Below are 22,400 nucleotides of genomic sequence, written 5' to 3'. Positions count from 1 at the left end.
ACTGTTTCCTTAGCTGTCATAGGAAAGATTAGGAAGGGCCGCCTGATTCGTTTGTTCTGATACCTACCAATTTCATGAGCAAGTGTTTGATTTCTGAGTACAGGTAGACTCTGTTAAATTAGTACAAGTCTTGCAACCCTATCATTTTTAGATCCTTTTATCCACATGCAACAAACTTACCCATTCATTATAAAAAATGGTGCGACAGTCAACCCTTGAATGTCTGAAAAGAAGCAAGATGGGATCCAACTATAGTAAGACACTAACTTCACAGTAAGTGCAGCTCACTTCAACTGTTCCGGTACTGCTCTGAACATCTGGTCCAACCTTTTAGTGCCTTCACCAAGTATGAGACTCTGCTGGGGACGGAAAAGTTTTTGTGGCTGCAAGCCACAGCAGGCAAGAGGGAGCAATTATGACAAGAATGAGAATGACTCCCTGACTAAGACTGTAAGAAGAAGAGAGAAAAGCAGAGGAAGAGACAGGCTTATGCTACTTCAGAAAAAAAAGATTAGGATGACTGCTTGAAGACAGGAGGCTTAAGACATGTTTTACTGCATGTATCGTCTTTTCAGATTTTTAGTTTTAAGTGTGGCTTAAAGTTAAGCAGGACTCAATTTATCAGCATCACATTGACTGAATGCTTTACCTAGTAGTAATTAGTAAACAAAATATTTGTGTTAGATTTCAGCTACATACGTAAGCTTCTTTCCCACAAAAATGATGACCTTGTCTTCAGACTTCATAGTATCAATGAAGTAACGTGTAAAAGCTCTTTTTTCTTCCTCTGGAATAACAACCACTTTCTGCTCCACTGTATTTACTGCCTGTAAAAACAAGTTTAGTAAGATCTTTTACTTCACAAATACTTCAAAGATAAGAACTACATATAGTGAGTTATTAGCGGCATGTATTCAATCACATAGGTTCCTTTGATGGAACAACATTTCTATTAGAAGAGGAAGTGATTTCTACTAATCTCCCCAACCCATAGACCCACTTTGCCCCTATCCTGTTCCTAAGGGAATGCTGCCACCCAAGAACAAGATTTTGGTAATGTTGGGGACTTCAGTAGGTTGCAACAGTAGTAGGAAACCAGGAAGTTCCAGTCTGCATAGAAAAGAGCACGAGTCCTGTAGCACCTATAAGACTAACAAAATTTGTGGTAGGGTATGAGCTTTCATGAGTCACAACCCACTTCACAGACCGAGTCATAGATACATGCAATGTCTTCAGACTGAGTTACAGTGGAGACAGTTCTGTGCCCAGAATTTGTGCTTCATAAATCATGCTTTATTGATGTTTGCAGCACTTAAATGTAAAACTGGACTTTGCTTTCAATACTCAGAATAGAAAAGAGTTACAAATTAGAATGTATATATGTATCTATATATTGTATAATAAGAGGTTCTAAATAACGGTTTTTAGTTGTCTGAAGCTACAACTGATATTCTTGAATTTCCCAGCCCACTAAGATAATATTGTAAACCAACTTTACAGTAAAGTCCAAAAAACATTATAGTTCTAGATCCTGGCATGTTTACCTGAAAGGATCATTTAAGTTAATGATTGTTCCTGTCCAGTTCTTAAAATATGAAAGAGCCAAATTAAAACGGGTATTTTTTTTTTTTACACAAAATCAAACATTTTGTTCATATTAGAGTTTTACATAGATTATTAAACATACATATTGTTTTGCACTGCGGATTGCTTTTCTCTAACTGGAAACAAAGTTGAAACATGGGTTCTGCATGATAATATACTGCCATATGCTTATTAAAATCCCAGAATTCTCCATCCACACACAACTAAGATGCCACTAAGACTACTCAGGAATAAGCAATAACCAGTAGGACTGGTCTATTTGGGTTTCGCTTTGGGTAAAGTTACCCGAAGCGACCCGATTCAGAAAGCTTTGGAATTCCCTGAAGTGGGGCAAGCATGCCAGCCCCGCTTCGGAAATACCGAAGCTAAGCTTTCCAAAGCGATTCGTGTCGCTTCAGAAAGCTTCGGAGCAGCCGCAAGCATGGGAAGCTTGAATAAGCTTCCCATTGCTGGCTGCTTGCAATTGCCTATTCAAGGCTTTCCGCTCTGGCTTTAGAGAGGGGAGGGGGAGAAGGAGTGAGTGACTCACTCTAACCTCCTCCTTCCCCCTCCCATCCCTGAAAAAGTGGTGGGAAGCCTTGAATAGGCTTCAGAACTTTGTTTGCTGTTTGCAATTGCAATGCAAGCAGCAAGCAAAGTCTGCAGTGATTCCCTCCAAATGTGCAGGTTTGGAGGGTGAAGAAGGGGTGAGTGAGTGCAAGGGGGAGGAGAGAGGGGGATCAGGGAAGGAAGGGGGAGTTAGGGGTGGCCAATCCTGCAGCAGCATTCTCCTTCCAGCCAATGGGATTCTCTGGAAGGAGAGTGCTTTTTTATTTTTATTTTTTTAATGCTGCAGGGCTTTAAATTGGAGGATTGCCTTTAGGTAGCTTCTAATTATCCCTGGTGGAGAGAGAGTGAATTCCTGGAGGAAGAGGACTTCTGGACATCTGGACTGGTCTGGACTTCTTTGGTTGGTTTCCCTACCCTGCTGCTGTTGACTGGACCTGCTGCTTTTCACTGGTGAGTTCCACTGACTCTCAGGCTTTTCTTTTGGGGGAGGGGGTGGTGGTGGGGGGAATGGGATTGGGAAGGGATGTGTTTTAAGTCTGCATTTTATTTTTATTTTTTAAATTTAACAGTGGCTTCCCTGGGGCAGACTCATGCCAAGCCCTGGTGTGTGCCAAAACTTTGGCCTAGTTGGCGGGGGGGGGGAGGTTACTTGAAGCTGGCCCACTGCTGCTGGCCAGTGTGGGAATGTTGTGGACGGTGTCTTTGGGTCTGTGTGGGGCTGTTGGGAGGGTTAGAGCAGTGTCTTTGGGAGGCCATAAAATGGCCCCCCAAAGTGAGATCTGGTTGAGACTTGGTGGAAGGTGGGAGGACAGGTGGGTGATGGGCCCCTGAAGGTTGCCAGACAAGCTTCTCTTTTCCCCCCCCTTAGGAAGTAATGGAGAAGGGGGAGGATAGGGGCACCTTCTTTGGGGGGGCCATAAAATGGCCCCCCAAAGCGGGATCTGCCTGAAACTTGGTGGAGGGTGGGAGGACAGGTGGGAGATGGGCCCCTGAATGTTGGGTGCATTTTGCTTGCAAAATACCACCCCTAGCAACCTAGAAAGGTCGCCTGTTTTTCCCATAGGGAATGGTGAGTGGAGGATGGGGGAACCTTCTTTGGGGGGCCATAACATGGCCCCCCAAAGTCCAAACTTTCTGAAACTTGGGGGGTTGTTAGAGAAGAGGTAGGAGAAAGTCCCCACCAAGTTTGGTTTGCCTCTGAAAGAAATTGCCCCCCCCAGGGCACTGGAAAGCTGGGAGTGAAATTGACACCCGAATCTTTCCGAGGCAAACCCAAAACTTTCCGAAGCTGTATCTTTCCAAAGCGGTTTCCCAATTCGGGTAAATCTGAAGCGGGAAACCCAAAGCAACCTGCTTCTGCACAGCCCTAATAACCAGTATAAAGTGATAAGTGTTTTCTCCCAGCCACCAACAGCATAGCAATTCATCCCTTTATTGTACATTTTATGATCTTGCGATCCTATTTGCATTTTTAAATTGACCTGTGCCTCTCACTATTCAAGTACTGCGTGCAACAATCAGGCAGAAAGAAACTTTGGACTCATTAGTGGATTGGAAAGTAACCTTTAACATTGGGTTACACTTACCACTTGCTAGGCAAGGCAGGGAACACAAATTAATTTGCAAGGCTTTCACATCCAGTGGGAGAGCAATTCCCAGTTCATGGCTTGCCAAGCTACAAGGTAGGAAATCATCTGACTAAAACCACTAAACCCAGGTATAATGGCTGGCCATTTGGGAAGGAGACCCCACCTCCAGCTCACCTCTCCTACAGGTACAGCTGGCTAGACTTTGCTATTTAACTGGGGCCTGGTATAGGAGGTGCCTTCCTTGCAAGGAGACCTCACCAAGGGAAGGGCCAGAATGGAGGATGCCTGGAGTGCATTCCTTTGATATGTAATGGCTAGCCATTTGGGAAGGAGACCCCACCTCCAGCTTGCCTTCTCACCCACAGTTACAGCTGGCTGGCCGTTGCTATTTAACTGGGGACTGGTGCAGGAGGTGCGAGCTGAACGGCGAGAGTACAAGGGCCCTTGGCCTGGGGCTCTTAGCCCAGGGCACACAGTCGGGGAACAGACATTGTTTAGTTTGCACATAGTAGATGACACGAGAGGATAGGAAGAGTTCCCTCAACCAAGTACTGCTTCAAGGAAAAATGCAACATCTGCTAGACACTGCGTGCTTAAATATACCATGGTTGTAGCCCTACAATGTTGCCTGAGTAGAGGCCATCAGTATGTTTGATATCTGATTATGTGGTTGTGCAGTGTAAAATGGCTGGTGAATTTACTATTGAAGTGTAGATGGCTGTAGTAGATATGGGGGGCGGGACTTAACAAAGGCAACCAGAATCAAGCAACAATGCTTGCTGTTTTATTTCTAAAATTTTTTAAAAATTAAGCAAAGATTTTATTTAAAAAGATAGGAATGATAGTAGAAAGTGCATAGAAACTTATACAAGGCATTACATTTGAATTAGATTTAAACTACAACAGAAAAATATATTCAAAGTATATAACAATACAACTATATTATATAATAGTTCTCTTCCCCTCTCCTTAATTGCTTATACCAAACTTTAATATAAGTAATTTTTAATCAGTCACCTCTTCTGTATTTTTCTCTATAATATAATTACCTTTTTATCTTAGTTTCAACTAAAATAATCAAAGAAATCTTCATTTTTTCCAGAATTCCGATATTGGGCTATTGTGCACACAGATGTTGATTTAGCCATTGATGTATATTTGTACATCTTGTCTATCCACTCAGGCATGTCAGGGCACAACATGTGACCGGAGGGCATGGCTGCCTGAAAGCTTTCCCAGCAGGGGAGAGGCAACGCAGTGTTAATTAGCAACTGGAGAGGCGCTCCAGTTTATAAATCACTGTGGATAAAGAGAGACCGAGAGTTTATCCACATGGGCTCCGTTTGACAGTTCTACTGAAAGTTTTACTGTCCAGCTCTGCACTGGGTGGTGACTGGAAGTTGAGACCTGTTTGAGAGCTGCTCAAATGAACTAGATTCATTTGAGAAGAAAATGGAAGATAATTTTACCCCCATTTAATGTAACCACGATGTTCAAAGTGGTTTTTTACCCAAAAGACAGTTGAAAGACAATTAGATATAGTGGAATACTTGGATAAACATTGTGAAAAACAAGTGGCTCTAATTTTCTTGGATGCCGAAAAGGCCTTCGACAATTTGAACTGGTTTTGTTTGAAGTTTTAGAAAAGATGAATTTTGGGGAGAACTTTAAAAAAAACAGGTAAAATCTATTTATACTTCACAGAATGCCAAATCATAGTTAATGGAGAACTAACTAAACCATGTGAGATACAGAAAGGAACACGTCAAGGATGTCCATTGTCACTGCTCCTTTTTATTTTAATGTTAGAAGTTTTGAATAGAGACATTAGACAAGAGGAAAGGATCAAGGGGGTTAAAATAAAAAAAAAGTTATATAAATTAAGAGCCTTTGCAGACCATTTAGTTTTGACTTTGGAAGACCCATTGGATGGAACTGAAATATTGATGGAGAAGTTGAGAGAGTTCGGTACTCTGGCAGGCTTTAAAATAAATGAACAGAAAACCAAAATGTTGACAAAAAACATGGGACATTAAAAGTCAGGAAGAATTGATGAAAATAACAGGTTTTAAGGTTGAAAAGAAGGTAAAATATTTAGGTATCACACTGACAGGGATGAACTGTATGTTATTTCAAAATAATTATGTTAAGACATGGAATGAAATAAAAAAAGTATGTTAAGATGGGAAAGAGTACAGTTGTCCTTGTTGGGGAGAATATCAGTTATTAAGATGAATATTTTACCTAGAATGTTATTCCTTTTCCAGACAATGCCTGTGTTAACTTCAGATGTACCATTTAAGCAATGCCAAAAGGATTTCAAAATTTATATGGAAAGCGGAAAAAACCAAGGGTTAAATACAAAATTCTACAGGATGTGAAGGAGAGAGGTGGACTTGATTTACCAGATTTGAAAGTGTACTATGGATGAAGGAATGGACGCTTTTGAGGAATGAGAGACTCCTGACACTAGAAGGTCACGACCTGAGATTTGGATGGCATGCCTACTTGTGTCAATGCAGACTTTAAAAATCATTTTAACAGGAGAGCCATTTTGAGAATTTGGAACAAATATAAACTGAGACTAACACAGATTTCAAAACAGGACGCGTTTCATAGAAGAGATTATTTTCAAACAGAGATGGATGACTTACAGAGATTTACTAGAATTCTCAGGGAGATTGCAAATTGAAGACAACAGAGGATTTAATAGCTAAAGGTTATAAATGTCAATGTTTTTTTTTCTATGCTCAACTTTTAGAAAGATTCAAATTGGATAAAAAACTATGGGACTTTGAACATAAGACTGAATTTGAAAAAGAGCTGTGTTTAAATGATGAACATGTTATTTCTAAAATGTGTAAGCTGTTACTGAAATTTGAAACAAGAAGAATCTGTGAAAGATTGTATGGTAAAATGGGCTAAAAATTTTGTGTATAATATAATGATGGATCAGTGGGAAAATGTGGATAAAGGGGCTTAAATTTACTTTAAGTGTTAGACTTAAAGAAAATTTTTATAAAATGATGAATTGCTGGTTTATGTCCCCTGACAAATTAGCTAAAATGAGTAAAGGTATGTCAAATAAATGTTCGAAATGTAAGAAGCAAGAAGGAACATTCTATCATCTCTGGTGGACTTTTTGTAAGGCCAGAAAATTTTGGATTCAAATCCATATGATAATACAATTTTTTTTAAAGACTACTGTACAGTTTAAACCAGAAGCCTTTTTGTTGGGATTAATGGACAAACAGTTGGAAAATCAGCATGGGGTTTTATTTTTGTGTATGACTACAGCAGCTAGGCTTTTATATGTGCAAAAATGGAAAAGCACAGAATTGCTTTCAATTGAAGATTGGATTATGAAAATGATGGAACTAGCGGAGATGGCTAAACTTACAGCTTTGATCAGAGATAAAACATTGTCAACTTTTTTGGCTAACTGGAATCCTACACTTTCTTGTGTGAAATAAGCCAAATGATTTTATGATTTGTGGCTTTGCTTTTTAGGATTTTTAAGACAATAAATTTGGAAAAAGCAAATAGAAGGGAGGCAGTAGTGGAAAATTTTGGAGAGATTAACTATAAAGTAGGATGTTTGTTAAAAAAGATGTTGTAGAGAAGAATGGAAATGAAGTATGTATTATTGTTTTCTTTTATTTCTAAGCTGTTTTCTCTTTTTTCTTGTAAGCTTTTTACTATTCTTTATTTTGCTTTCTGCCCTTTTTATTAGGCTTTTAAATCTATGAATAGAATAATTTTTTTTTAAAGGCATGTCTAAAAAATTTTTTAAAAAATTAAAAGGCATTTTGACAGGAGGAATGGCTTGAGACCCTCCTCCTCCCACAGAGACATTCTGAGGCTACTTAAGAGTCTTGTTTATTTTTAACAGCTACTACCCAAAATTGTTGTGTAGCTTCAGGGAACCATTTTGAGGACCAACCTAGATGTGGATTTTTAAAAGTTGGGTCTGAGTTCTCCAGACCCAACTCTTTAAAAGCCTGCACATCTAGGTTGGTCCTCAAAAAGCTGGGTCTGAGTTCTCCAGACCCAACTAGCCTGCACATCTAGCCTGGTCCTCAAAATGGCCAGAAGAGTGGTGCATCACGTTTGCAGATGATTTGGAGGAAATGGCTGCGGCAGCAGAAGGCTGGCCAAAATGAAAACTGCACTTTGAGAAAAGCTTCCAGAGCCCTTGCATGTAGGTGAGGTCGAGAGAATAGGAGTCAAGCTTCTAAAAGAGATGGTGGGAACAACAGCACCTCCCTGACCCCCAAATTGTTCCAGTGAGGAAAAGGGAAGGGGGGAAAGGAGGAATAGAGGAAAGGGATCACATCATTGTTTTTTCTGTTCCCATTTCTTTTTTTTGTTGTGGCTCCTCCTGAACATCTTTCACTGCCTTTATGCTATCCAGGAACAGACATCTAAATAAGAGAATAATTAACCCAATATACTTAAGAAGGGAAGGTTGAGCCTGTCAACGCACCTAGAAACATGCTGTAAGTTCTGCATGTATAGTGTTGTCCCTCCCACCACTGAATGCTGACTGCAATAGCGTCCACAGAAGACGGAGAGGCCAGGCTGTAGAGCACAATCCTTCATACTCCAGAACTCTGGAGGCAGATGGGATTGCAAGAACAGTTGACAACAGTGGTGTCAAGCTCTGCGCCTGGGTGGCCGGATGCTGAGGGGAGCGTGCTCTCCAGGCTGGCCTTTTTCTCTTGGTTATAGGCATCAGATTAGCCTCAGAATGGGGGAGGAGGGGGGTTTACAGCATCCCCTCATCATCTCTCCCTCGCTGTGGCTGTGGTTGCTTGTAAGCTCTCACTCACTCCTCTTGCTCTCTCTCTCTCTCTGCCAACACCAGTCTCGACAGCTTCTTCCTCCCCAGCTCTTCCTGTTGGCTCTCTTTTATAGGAGCTGTCCTGGCAGAACGACCGCCCTGCTCCCAGGCTGCGACCCATGTCCCCGCACCTGTGAGGGCTTTTGGCCCAACCAGGGGCTTCCCCGCTGTCCCACTTCCTTCCCTTGTCTTCTCAGCTAACGCTCCTGCCACTCCGCACTGCTCCGCTATTGCTCCCACATTGCCACTGGACTGCTGCCACCGTCTTCCATCATGTCTGCTCCTGCCGCCTCCTCTCTCAGCTCTTCTACTGGACCACGTAAGTCCGCAGGGAAACCCTAGCACCTCCAGACAAGTGGGGAGGGGAAGCTTCAGAGAGCCTCACTGTCTCTAAACTGCCTGTAGTGCAGGCAGAAGTCCTGTTGATAGGCCTTTGCTGACACTAAGACCTCAGCTCAGTAAAGGGTCTTCTGGGTGCTCCATTCTGCTGCCAAGGTTTTGAAGTGTGTGTGTGGGGGGATCACTGCAATGAGAAGGGTCTCTATTACTGGTAGCTCAACTGTCTCTTCCCCATCCCGAGGACATGGAAAAGGTGAACATAGACATATTGAGGAAGCTCTGCTTTGAAACTCTGTTGGGGTCAACTGCTATTGCAACCTGGTAACAGGGGACAGTCAGCTGTGCACTCATTGTCCCTGCCAGGATCTTGACAAAGGAGGAGAATGGACCTTTGGACACTTACCGTGAAGGGTCCTTCTCCTCTGAGGACAGGAGGACATTGTGGGTGTTTCCTACCGTCTAATCGGGGAGGCAGGAAGTTGATTTTTCTTCCTCTTCCGTGTGGGATCACCCTCTCCTCTTCAGTTTGGGTGACTCCCCTCAGCCGTTCCAACTCCTTAGTACACACTAGTCTAAAATTAACTGTAACCTTAAATAGAGACAGCAACAACGTGTAAAACATCAACAAATAACCAACATTCAGAAGAGAATGATTTAGGTAAAGTGAGAAAGTGCAGCAAAGGTGTAGTAGGAAAAAAGGATTATCGAACATTGCAGTTCAGTCCCAACAGCAGAAAAAGCTCCTGGGAGGGCACGATGTCTTCCTGTCCTCAGAGGAGAAGGACCCTTCACGGTAAGTGTCCAAAGGTCCATTCTCCCTCTGATGCAGAGGACATTGCGGGTGCTCCCAAAGCAGTTCTCTATAATCTGGGAGGGATAGAGTCTTCGTCTCCTACTACATGCTGAAGCACTCTTCGTCCAAAGGCTGCATCAGCCGAAGCATAAGTATGTAGATGGTAATGCTTGATAAAAGTGGACGTTGATGACCAGGTGGCCGCCTTGCAAATCTCCGAGATGGAAGCATTTCTCCTCAAGGATGCATTTGTAGCCGCACTCCTGGTTGAGTGAGCCGTAATTCCTGCTGGAATGTCCATCTTGAGAGCCTTATAAGCTTCTCCAATGCATGTTTTAATGTTATAGGCAATAGCTGATGAAGACATGTGATGTCCTACTCTAGGCTGAGAAATGTTGATAAAGAGGGAATCCGTCTGTCGGATTTTATCCGTCCTGATTATATACGCCTTCAGGGCCCGTCGCACATCCAAATTGTGCCATTCACGTTCCCTTTGATGTTCCGGCCTTGGACAAAAGGACGGCAAGTCGATCTCTTGGGATCTATGAAAGGTACAATATGCCTTGGGTAAGAACGCTGGGTCGGTTCTTAAGACCACCTTGTCCTTATGAAAGATGCATAGGTCCGGCCAGATGGACAGGGCTCTCATTTCTGAGATTCGACACGACAACATAATTGCCACGAGAAATATGGTCTTGAGTCTTAACCATCTTAGAGGGATGTCTTTAATTGGCTCAAAGGGTGCTTTAGTTAGGGCCAAAAGTACCATATTCAAGTGCCAAGTTGGGAATCGATGTACTGCAGGAGGATTCACAGTAGGGTGGCCCCTCGCAAGAACCTTTTAATGTGAGGGTGAGAGGCCAGAGTTACCCCATTGATCATCGGGATGACCGAACTAATGGCTGCAATCTGCTTCCTCAATGTTGCGGGTCTCAGGCTCCTGTCCAGGCCCTCCTGTAAGAATCCCAGAATGGATTGCAAGGATGGGTCGAGTGCATCTACTTTCTTTCGTCTGCACCACCTGGTAAAAGGCCTTCCAAGAGGAACTGTAGATTCTAATAGTGGATCCCTTCCTAGAGGCCAGTAAGGTATTTATGATCTCTGGAGAGAATCCTTCATGTTGGAAGTGGCCCCGCTCAATCTCCATCTGGTCAAGGACCACCATTCTGGACGAGGATGCCATATGGGGCCTTGCTACAGAAGGTCTGGATGGGCTGGTAGCCTGAGTGGTGGTGCTAACGACATTAGCTGAAGGGTTGAAAAAACAGGGTTAACATACCTGTAACTTATGTTCATCGAGTTCTTCTGTGCTGACACACATGGGGACTGCGCAGGCGCAGGCCAGCCGCCGGAGAATTTTCTAGAGCTTCCATGGCTCCGAAGGGGCCGTTTGTCGCGCGCCTCAGCGACCGTTTTCCCGCCCAAACGGTCACGTGATCCTCCAGCGACCAACGGCCCCTTCCCTCAGTTCTCCCTTGCCGCCGCTTGACCAACACACTTCAGCCATAACACCTTAAAAACACCAATTTCCGTTACAGCCATCACAATATCGTGCATTGGAGTTCACAGCGGGGTAGGAGGGAGGGTTGTGTGTCAGCACAGAAGAACTCGATGAACATAAGTTACAGGTATGTTAACCCTGTTTTCATCTTCGTTCTTCTGTGCCTCCACACATGGGAGTGTACCAAGCTTCACACAATAAGGAAGGCGGGGGTGAAGTCCAACACAATTTTATTAAGCAAACAAGATCAACAATAAATAGATATGCGTATATACATCTATGTAAAAATACTGTGTAAGGACACATAAATACTCAATATTTACATATATACACACCCCCAGGTACATATATACACACTTTCACTCAAGGGTACCCAGCAGGTACGCCAAGAAAGTCATTCCAAAACTCCCTCAGGAAAAAAGGGAGTGTAAGACAGCCTTGGCCACAGATACATCCTGCTCCGCATTGACATCAACGGCGTAATGCCTGACAAAGGTGTCTGCAGAGGACCATGTGGCTGCTTTACAAATGTTAACCAGGGGCACCCCCCTGAGGAGTGCCGAAGAGGATGCTTGGGACCGCGTGGAGTGGGCTCTTACTTGAAGCGGGCAAGCCACCCCTGCCAGGGAATAGGCCTTGCTAATGGCCGTCACAATCCACCTAGACAGGGTCTGTGAGGAAGCCCTGTTACCCTTGTCCTTGGTCCCAAAACATACAAACAGGTGAGGACAGGTGCGGAATTCTTTTGTCCTATCCAGGTAATAGGCTAGGGCCCTCTTCAAGTCCAGGGAATGAAGGGCCTTTTCCCCCTTAGAGGAAGGTTGAGGAAAGAATGCAGGCAGTGAGATATCCTGCGAGAGGTGGAAGGCGGACACCACCTTGGGCAGGAACCCGAGGCAGGGACGCAGGACCACCTTGTTGGGATGAAACACAAGAAAGGGAGGGTCAGACCGCAGTGCAGACAGCTCACTGACTCTTCTGGCCGATGTGACGGCCACCAAGAATGCTACCTTGTAGGATAGCATATCCAAGGGGCATGTAGCCATAGGTTCAAAAGGAGGCAACATGAGACGTGAGAGCACCAAGGACAGCGACCACTGAGGCACTGGCGCCGACACAGGTGGGTAAAGATTGTACATGCCCTTAAGGAACTGGCGGGATTGTGGGTGAGAAAAACACCGTAGCACCCTCAACTCGGGCGTGAGCAGCTGATATCGCTGCCAAGTGTACCTTGAGGGAGGACACCTTCAAGCCCAGGCCACGCAAGTGGCACAAATACTCGAACACAACCCCCAAGGGACTGCTGTCAGGAACCACTCCTCTGGCAAGTGCCCAGAGCTCAAACCTGCGCCACTTGGCCGCATAAGCGCGCCTAGTGGATGGCCGACGAGCATTCAGGAGGACCCTCTGTACCTCGTCAGTAAAGCCTATCGGGGAGGAACGATCCGCCAAGCCGTTAGGTGCAGCTTCCTGGGATCGTGGTGGACTAGGCTCCCGTTTAGGAGAAGGTCTTGCCGAGGGGGCAGACTCACATATGTCCGTTGGGACATCCGCAGGAGCTTCGGGAACCAAACCTGCCGTGGCCAGAAGGGGGCCACTAGGATGCAGTCCGTCCCGTCCTCCTCTATCTTGCACAGGACCCTGGGAATCAAGGGGAACGGAGGAAACATGTAGTGCAAGCCCTGCGTCCACGTAAACTGGAAGGCATCCCCAATAGAGAGGGGGTCGCTCCCTGCCCTGGAACAGAACGTGTGGGCCTTGGTGGTCGCCGCAGTGGCGAACACGTCTATCACTGGATGACCCCACATCTGGAAGATCGGCCCAATGCACTCTCCGTTCAGTTCCCACTCGTGGTCCAGCAAAGGGACCCTGCTGAGGGCATCTGCCCGGGCATTGTCTGACCCAGCCACGTGTATAGCACGGAGCGACACGCCGTTCTTGATAGCCCACTGCCAAGTGAGTGTGGCTTCCCGGCACAGGGCCATGGACACTGTGCCCCCCTGCTGATTCACGTAGTACATGGCAGTCGTGTTGTCCGTCTGCACCAAGACCTGACGATTTCTCAGCAGTGCTGTAAGAGACACAAGTGCGAAACGAATGGCCCTTAGTTCAAGCACATTGATATGGAGGGTCTTTTCCCTGTCAGACCAGACATCTTGCACAGACACATCACCACAGTAAGCCCCCCATCCCATCAGAGAGGCATCAGTGGTAACCGTGATGTCATGGTGTTGATACCCAAAAGGGGTCCCTCTAAACAAGTTGTCATCAGACAGCCACCAATCCAAGGAGGAGAGGATGACCCTCGGGATAGAGAATTTGAGGGACGGAGGGTGCAGTAGAGCATCGTACCTCCGCACAAACCAGTTCTGGAGAGGGCGCATACGCAGCCTAGCGAAAGGCACCACAGAGGTGGCCGCTGCCATATGCCCTAGTAAGCACTGGATAGTGCGCACAGACTGGAACCGGTTCCTTTTAAACATGGACACTAGACCCCTTAGGGACCGAGCCCTCTCCAAGGGGAGCAGGGCCTTACCCTCCACAGAGTCCAAAAGTGCACCAATGTAGGACACCTTGCAGTTGGGCACCAGCTTGGATTTCTCCAAGTTCACCAGGAGCCCCAGGCGTTGGCAAGTACTAAGTACCAAGCCGATGTCCTGCACCAGCCTAGACTCCGATTCAGCCACGATGAGCCAGTCATCGAGGTACGGAAAGATGGTACAGCCTTCTTCCCGTAGGAAGGAAACCACAGGGGCCACACATTTAGTGAACACTCGTGGGGCAGTGGACAGGCCAAAGGGGAGCACCTTATACCGGAAAACCCTTTGCCGGTAAACAAGGCTCAGGTATTTCCTGTGCTCCTTCCGTATGCCCACGTGAAAGTATGCGTCTTTTAAGTCAAGAACCGCAAACCAATCTCCCTGTTTCAGCAAGGCGATCACAGCCGCCAACGTAACCATTTTGAATTTGGTCACCTTGAGGAAGGCATTAAGGCCCCTCAGATCTAAAATGGGACGTAAGCCCCCATCCTTCTTAGGGACCAGGAAGAACCTAGAGAAGAAACCCTTTACAGAGTCCTCATAGGGCAATTCTTCCACAGCACCCTTGGCCAAGAGCGACACGATCTCCGCATCCAGCTCGGCCATAGTGTTATTGACAGCTGTCAGGGGTGAACTGCATCTAGGCAGCTCAACAAACTCCAGCCCGTATCCCAGTTCAACAATAGTTAAGACCCATGAGTCAGATGTTATTGACTCCCACTCAGAGAGGAGTGGACTCAGTCTGTCCGAAAAGTTCGGGGATACGGCTGGCGTGACCCGTCAGTACTGCCTCCCAGCGCCCTGCTGATCCTTCTGCTGGGCCGGTTGCTGTGCCGGACGAGGCTTGAAGGGCCGACGCCTCCTCTGCTGTTGTGCGGGAGGGTAAGACCGCTGCTGGTAGGCAGGATACTGCTGGTAGCCCGGCCGCTGCTGGTGGTATCTGCCCTGATAGTGGTAAGGGCCGGACCGGGGAGCGTACCGTGACCTGGAGGAGGGCTTGTCCGCAGGAGCCAGACCCAAGGACCGCGCCGTCTGCCTGTCCTCTTTCTTCTTTTTCAGGGTCTCGTCGGTCGATTTGGAGAACAGCGAGTCCCCTTCAAAGGGCATGCTCTCCACCCTGGAACGCACCTCCTGGGACAGGGCCGTAGACCGCAACCAGGAGTGGCGCCTGAGGACCACCGCTGAAGCCATTCCCCGAGCAGCAGTGTCGGCAGCGTGGCTCCCAGCATTCATTTGCTGTTTAGACAGCCGGACAGCCTCTGTCTGCAACAGGGAGACGACAGCCTTCTGCTCAGGTGGGAGGTCTCGAGTGTAGGATGCCAACTTCTCCCAGAGGTACAGTTGGTACCCTGCCATGATGGTCTGGTAGTTGGCGATCCTGAGACCCAGCGAAGCGACGATGTACTGGCGCCTGCCCATGGCATCAAGTTTCTTGCCCTCTTTATCGGCAGGCACCGAGGAGTGACCCGATCGTCGGGGGTTGAACTCCTCTGTGACCAAGGAGGAAGGTGGAGGGTGCTTCACCAACGCCGGCCAGGTGCCCTGCTTGATCTTGTAAAGCTGCTCGATGCGCTTGGATGTTGGAGGTTGATCACAGGGCACCTGCCACACCTTCTCCACAATCTCCTCAATACCCTCGAGCATGGGGAAGCCAACGTACGCCGGATTATCCCCATAGATACGCTTGAGGAGCTTGTCCTTGGTCTGGGGGACTGCCGAAGAGATATCCATCTCGAGAGCCTTGGCCATCCTTGCCATCTGGTCGGCATAGATGCGGAGGTCCTCGAATGGCGAGTCCGCAGATGGCACTAGCTCCTCAGCTGGCGACGGTTCGGACCAGGACTCCGACTGGTAGCCGCCAAAGCCCTCCACTTCCTCCTCATCGGAACCGAGCTGGGATTCCGGAACCTGGAGCGGAGGGGGAGCCCACGCCGACCTCGATGTCGAAGGCCTCGGTTCCGACACGGAGAAACCCGCAGGTGCCCCCTCCCATTGGCAATGGTATGGCGAGGGGAGGTAGGAAGCCTGTCGATGCCGGGACGCAGCGGACCGGACTGATCGGACACTGTCCCCGGAACCATGCCGCTCACGACCGACCAGAGGTGGAGACAGACGGGCAGGCGACGGACGGCTCCGACGAGGAGACGGGCTCGGCGACCGAAGGGGAAGCGATGGTCGGCTCCGACGGTGCGGGCTCGGCTCCGGCCCCGACGAGAATTCTGCGGGCACCGTCTCGAAGGCCATCGGATCCGGCACCGGAATGGAGATGTCTTCTGGCTCCGGGGAGCCCAGATGAGGGGAAGGCGTGTGAGGAAGCACGATGACCTCCTCCTGAGGAGCGGGACGCGGCGACCGATGGTGCTTGGTCTTCTTCTTCTTCTTAGCTGGTTCCGAAGAAGACCTCGGAACCGACGCGCTCCTCGCCTTCGAAGGGGACCTCGGCTTCGACCTCTTCGTCTTGATCGGGATCGAACCGGTCGTCGGTTCCGACCGGGGACTCGGTACCAGGATCCTCGGTTCCGAAGCTGGTCTCGGATCCGACCTGGTAGATGACGCGCTACGGGGCGGCCGCACCGGTCCCTGCGCTGGAGAGGCCGCTCTCGACGCCGAGGTACTCGGGGGACGCGGTTTCGACCCCGACCTCGCGGAGGCCACTGAGCCAGCTCTTGAATGCCGTTCGGCAGAGGGGCTAGGGCCGGCCTTGGGGGAGGGCAACGGAGCGCCTCCGGACATGACCTTCTGCCACAGGGAGGAGTTCAGTCGGGCCTTGCGCTCCTGTCGGGCCTTGCTGGTGAAGCCCTGGCAAATCTTACAGGCCGACACATTATGGGTCTCCCCCAAACAAAACAGGCACAGTTCATGGCCATCAGTTTTGGCCATTTTCGTGTGGCATTGGAGGCAATGCTTGAAGAGAGCCTTTGAGGCCATCTTCAGGGGCACGCGAAGGGAAGGTCAAAAACAGTCTGAGTCAAATTACCGAGTCCACAACAAAGTCCAAAACGAGATCCGAAGAATAGTCGAGGTCACGAAGTCCGAAGTCAAAAGCCAAGCAATCAGTCAGAATAAAGCACGAAGCACAAAAGCACAGAGCAACGAAGCTCACGTTCTCTCCAAGCGGCGGCAAGAAGAGAACTGAGGGAAGGGGCCGTTGGTCGCTGGAGGATCACGTGACCGTTTGGGCGGGAAAACGGTCGCTGAGGCGCGCGACAAACGGCCCCTTCGGAGCCATGGAAGCTCTAGAAAATTCTCCGGCGGCTGGCCTGCGCCTGCGCAGTCCCCATGTGTGGAGGCACAGAAGAACGAAGATGAACCATGGTCTTCGTGGCCACCCAGGAGCAATTAGAATTACGTTTGCTCTCTGTTCCCTTATCTTCCTCAGTAACCTGGGGATCGTTGGGAGAGGAGGAAAGGCATACAGGAGCCCTTGCGGCCACGGGGATGTCAATGCATCCATGCCCTCCGCTCAAGGGTGAAAGAACCGAGAGAAGAACCATGGGAGCTGGTTGTTGTGATGGAAAGCAAAGAGATCCACTGACGGAGTCCCAAAGTGTGCTGTCACTAGTAGAAAAATGTCCCTTTTGAGGGACCATTCTCCCGGATGAAGGAATTCCCTGCTCAGTCAATCTGCATGGACGTTGTGTATTCCCCTGATATGTTCTGCTTGAAGTGACTTGAGATTGTCTTCCGCCCAACTGACAATCTTGTGGGCTTCTCGCTGTAAATGGGAGGATCTGGTTCCCCCTTGTTTGTTTATATAAGTCTTTGCCGCCACATTGTCCGTGTGCACCAGGACATGGCTGAACTTGATCTGACTGCTGAAATGTGACAAGGCTAGGAATACAGCTCTCATTTCTAGCACACTGATGGGAAGTTTCCTCTCCTTGTCTGACCACTCGCCCTGGGCTGGGCTGCCCTCTAGAGTGGCTCCCCAGCCTACCAGGCTGGCATCTGTGAAGATCTGAATGAGACGTGGGGAAAGGAAACACTTGCCCTGACCCAGATTGGTGTCGTCCAGCCACCACTTTAGGCTTTCCCTGACAGATCTTGGGACTTGAATCTTGATCTTTGCCCTCTGTGCAATCTGGAGCTGGAAGGGCTGCAATAGAGACTGTAGTGGTCTGGTGTGAAATCGCCCCCAGTAGATGGTTTCTGAGTTCGCCACAAGTAGACCCATGAGTTTGGCTAGTTCCATCAGTAAGGATGACTTTTGTCCAATCACACTTGAGACCAGGCGCTTGGTCTTGATTCTCTTCTCTTCGGGAAGAAATACGCAGCCTTCCCTTGTGTCTAGTATCATGCCCAGATGTTCTAGGCTCTGCGATGGCTGGAGAGAGCATTTGGAACGATTGATCAGAAACCCATGTTTCTCTAAGAACTGGATTGCCACCGTCGTCTCTTTGAGAGAGAAGTCTCTGGGGGCCGATCTTATTAAGATGTCGTCTAAGTAAGGATGCAAGTGGAGCCCCCTTTCCCTGAGCCTGATAATTGGTACCACCAGTAGCTTGGTGAATACTCGTGGGGCTGTTGCTAGTCCAAAAGGCATTGCTCGGAACTGTAGATGAGTGTCCATTACACAGAATCTCAGAAACTTCCGGTGGACAGCTGTGATGGGTACGTGTAGATAAGCCTCTGTCAAGTCTATGGAGGTTAGGAACTCTCCTTGTTGCAGGGCCTCCATGATGGAACGCAGAGTTTCCATTCTGAAGTGTCTCACTTGGATGAAGTGGTTGACATACTTTAAGTCCAGTATTGACCTCCAGTCCCCATTCTTTTTGGGGACTGTGAAGAAAATCGAATACACTCCCTGTCCTCTTTCGTAGAGGGGGATGGGTTCGACTGCTCCAATATCTAAAAGATGGTGAACTGCGTGTATAGTGATGGCCTGTCTGTGAGGGTCTTTCCTGAGAGGAGAGACTATAAACCGCTCTGATGGGAAGGTCTCGAATTCGATGAGATATCCATTGGAGACTACTCCTGATGCCCAGGCATCCACCTTTGACTCCTTCCATGCTTTTTGAAACTGGAGCAGTCTCCCTCCCACCGGAGCGCTTTGTAAGTCAGGGCTTCTGCCCCTTGTCCTCAGAATCTTGCCTGCTGCCTCGGTGTCCTTGTTGTCTGACAAACTTTGAATGGAAGCTGCCTCTCCTTGACTGCCCCCGGGGGCCAGTCCAGCCGCGTTTAGAGTCCTGTCGGCTTCTGGGCAGCGTATGGTGAGATCGAAATGGTTGACAGACGAATGATCGCCTCTCTGGTCGCTTCAAGGACTTGGGAAGCGCCTTCTTTTTGTCCTTGGTCTCCACCAAAATCTTTTCCAGTTGGTCACCAAAAAGCTTCCCTCCTTGGAAAGGATAAGACATCAGTATAATTTTTGCTTGCAGATCAGCAGGCCATGCCCTGAGCCATAAAAGGCACCTCGCTGTGGCCGCCATTGCTCTGGATGTGAGAGATAGTGAGTCCAGTGTTGCATCAGCAGCGAATGTGCAGGCTTTAAGGATCCTGTTGGCTCCCTCCAACAGTCTCTTGTTGTTCTCAGGGAGTAGTTGGATCAGTCTCCTAATTCATACCACCGATGCTCTTGACACCATGGACGCGATTGCAGAGGCCTTGATAGAGATGGCCATAGCCTCATGTGCTCTTTTGAGAACTGCCTCGCCCTTTTCGTCAAGGCCATCTCTGATCGTGCCTTGTCCGTCTTCCGAAAGCAGACCCTGGGATTGGAGTGCTGCCACCGGTGCATCGATTACTGGAACCTGCAATAGCTCATTGACAAAGTTAGGCAAGACATACAGTTTCTTGATAGCTTTAGGAACTTGTTTACTTGCAGCTGGCATAGACCATTCTGCCTTAAGCTGTCGTTCAAAGTATTCTGGGAACGGGAAACCCCTGATCTTGTTCTCTGATCGTGGAAAAAATTCCCTATTCCCTTTAGGTCTTGGCTTATGACCCTGAGTTTTGACCTCCTCCTCCTCCCCGATTTCAGTCTCTTTCAGATCCAGAGCTGAAAGAGTCTTTGCCAGTAAATACTGATAGTCCTCTGACTGAAATAGCCTATGAGATTGCTCAGAACTGGATTCTATCTCCTGTTCTTCCTCAGATAGAAACTCCCCCTCCTCCGATTCCTCACTAGGTGAGGGATCCTCTTCCATCCATCCAGGAGGTTTACAATATCCCTTCTCTTGCATTTGCTTTCTGGCTGCCTTTGTGGGCCAAGAGCTACCTTGTCTGCTGCTTGTTCCAGGAAGACTGGGGCATGAGAGGGGAGAAGGATCAGTGTCCTCTGGCTGACAAAGGGCCCAAAGTTCTTCTCTTAGGGACTTCCTAATTGCAGCTAGGATTTCGGGGGACAAAACGCTGGAGGATGCACTTACATTGTCTGAAGGAGTGCGTCCGTCGAGGCTCTGAGCTGAAAGTTCATGCCTGGGTTGCGCTTCTCCCGCCAGGAGACTGGCAAGCGTGTCATTGTCATTTGGCGGGAAATCGCCTGCCGCGGTGTTTCCCGCCAAAACTGAGCCTCGCAGTTCCGCGCTGCCTCCAGTCGGCCATTGCCGACGCACGGTTTTCCCTGGCTCCTTCTGCTGTAGATGGGGCCGTTTTTGTGCGGGCTGTCTCTCCTCCGTCTGCGCTCCTTCGCCAGGGGGCCGAACAAGCCTTCGAGGCAAGTCGGACCCGGCAGGGCCTGCCTCCGCCGCCGGAAGGACGGCTCCTGGGAGGCAGCCCTCAGCCCTTTCCATAAATGAGTCCTCGGAGTCCGATGACTCCTTTGATGCCATCCGCTTGTCTTTTCCCTGGCTTCTTTCAGAGCACAAGGTAGAGAGGTGAAGGAGGAAGAGAAATATATAGTATAGATGAGAGGAAGTGAAAAAAGGAATGAGTTTTAGGTAGGAGAAGATCAAAGGTAGCAGAGCTATCCTAAAGAGTAGTGCTCTCCCCTGAGGCAGGAAAAGAACTGAGGAGGAGAGGGTGGTCCCAAACGTAAGAGGAAGAAAAATCAACTTCCTTTCTCCCCGATTGGACAGTGGGAAACACCCATGACGTCCTCCGCCTCAGAGGGAGAAAAGTAATGACTTATTGCTTTCATGTTTGAAAACTGAGTGGGAAGAATGCAGCCTTCCACTCAGTGGGAGTGGGAGGCTGCTGAATCCTTTTACCGGTTTTTAAAGTGTTTGGGCCTAAAGAGGCCTAATCGAGAAGAGGGGCTGTAGAAGCTTGTCCTAATGTGCAGCATGCTGAGTATAGACTGGGTGTCCACCTCCAGCTGGATGAGAAAGCCTTGCAAATAAATTTGCATGTGCCCTGCCTTGCTGAAAGAATGGGAGGTGTGTCCCAAAGTTAAAGGGCACCTCTTCCTCCATTGATGGAGAAATAAAATATCCCTTGACATACTGGGAAAACAGCTTGGAAGATGCAGCTCTAAATGGAATGGAAGAAGGGGAAAAGAACAAACCAAATGCCAGAATCTGGGAACTCAAAAGGCAGAGAATTCAATTCTTGGGACTTCTTCCTCTGGGTTGGATAGGGGAGGGGAGAATTCCAAGATGGTTAAATTCAAAGAAAGATTCTCCAGTGCTTACAGTTAATTTAGGTGAGATGGAGGTCTGTGATACCACCTCCTGCATGTATTTTCAGTCACCTGCAAGGGGCAGGGAAGAAAAATGCAGCTACAAAGTTGAAGGAATGGGTTTAAATGCTTCCCCTACCTCTAAGGTAAAGGTAAAGGTGCAAGCACCGAGTCATTACTGACCCATGAGGGGACATTGCATCACGACATTTTCTTGGCAGACTTTTGTTATGGGGTGGTTTGCCACTGCCTTCCCCAGTCATCTACAATTTACCCCCAGGGAACTGGGTACTCATTTTACCAACCTCGGAAGGATGGAAGGCTGAGTCAACTTTGAGCCAGCTACTTGAACCCGGCTTTTTTTTGCCAGGATTGAACTCAGATTGTGAGCAGAGCTTGGGCTGCAGTACTGCAGCTTACCACTCTGCGCCACAGGGCTCTGTTTACCTTTATGTAAATCACCTCCGTGGTGTTATATGTCCTATAGGAAAACACGTAGGGGAGAATTCTGAAAGCCTCTCTCCTGTGACACAGCTGTCATCCTAATTACCAGCCTCACCCCCACTGCTGCTGAAAATTGAAGAGAACAAGTAAATTGTAATGGAACTATTTTTAGCAACTAAATACTACTTTCCCAATCAGAATGCCATTGGCTGACACTGGCAGTCAACAAAAGGAAGAGGTGTTGGAGCTCTGTAATAGCAATGAGTGATTTGAAATGTGGAAGCAGCCAGTTATTGAGAGACAGAATGCATGAAAACAACTAAGTAGGAGGAATGGTATCTAGACGAAATACAACTGAAAGATTGAAGCCTGGATCTGACAACGGTTTCTACTAGCTTCTCTTTCTCTAGGGCAGGACAGGAAGCTCTAGTCTACTTCATACTATCACCATTAGGAGTTTTCTACTTTTACATGACATCTATCATTTAGAAAGGTTATCACATATATTTGCCATGTTGGGTTATTAGCTTGCCACTTCAGGAATTCTGTGACAATTTCACATGATCGTGTTGGCCTATGGCTACTAGAATGTTTGGATTATGCTCCCTCGAAAGAGGTTTTCGGTGTCTGTTGGCCATT

At 48.0% G+C, this 22,400-nt stretch overlaps 1 protein-coding gene across 1 annotated transcript in view; it reads right to left on the bottom strand.

Moving 5' to 3' along the window:
* DDX43 (DEAD-box helicase 43) overlaps nt 1-22,400 on the bottom strand; it is an 87,670-nt gene that overhangs the window by 45,098 nt on the left and 20,172 nt on the right. The window contains exon 12 of the mRNA XM_054971349.1: nt 700-827. Within this exon, the coding sequence (XP_054827324.1) occupies nt 700-827 (128 nt within the window). The remainder of the gene's footprint in view (nt 1-699; nt 828-22,400) is intronic.

This window comes from Eublepharis macularius, chromosome 1 (genome assembly GCF_028583425.1).
Source record: "Eublepharis macularius isolate TG4126 chromosome 1, MPM_Emac_v1.0, whole genome shotgun sequence".
NCBI classification, from domain to species: domain Eukaryota; kingdom Metazoa; phylum Chordata; class Lepidosauria; order Squamata; family Eublepharidae; genus Eublepharis; species Eublepharis macularius.
Note: the sequence above shows the minus strand (reverse complement) of the source record. Positions and strands in the feature narration are given on the sequence as shown.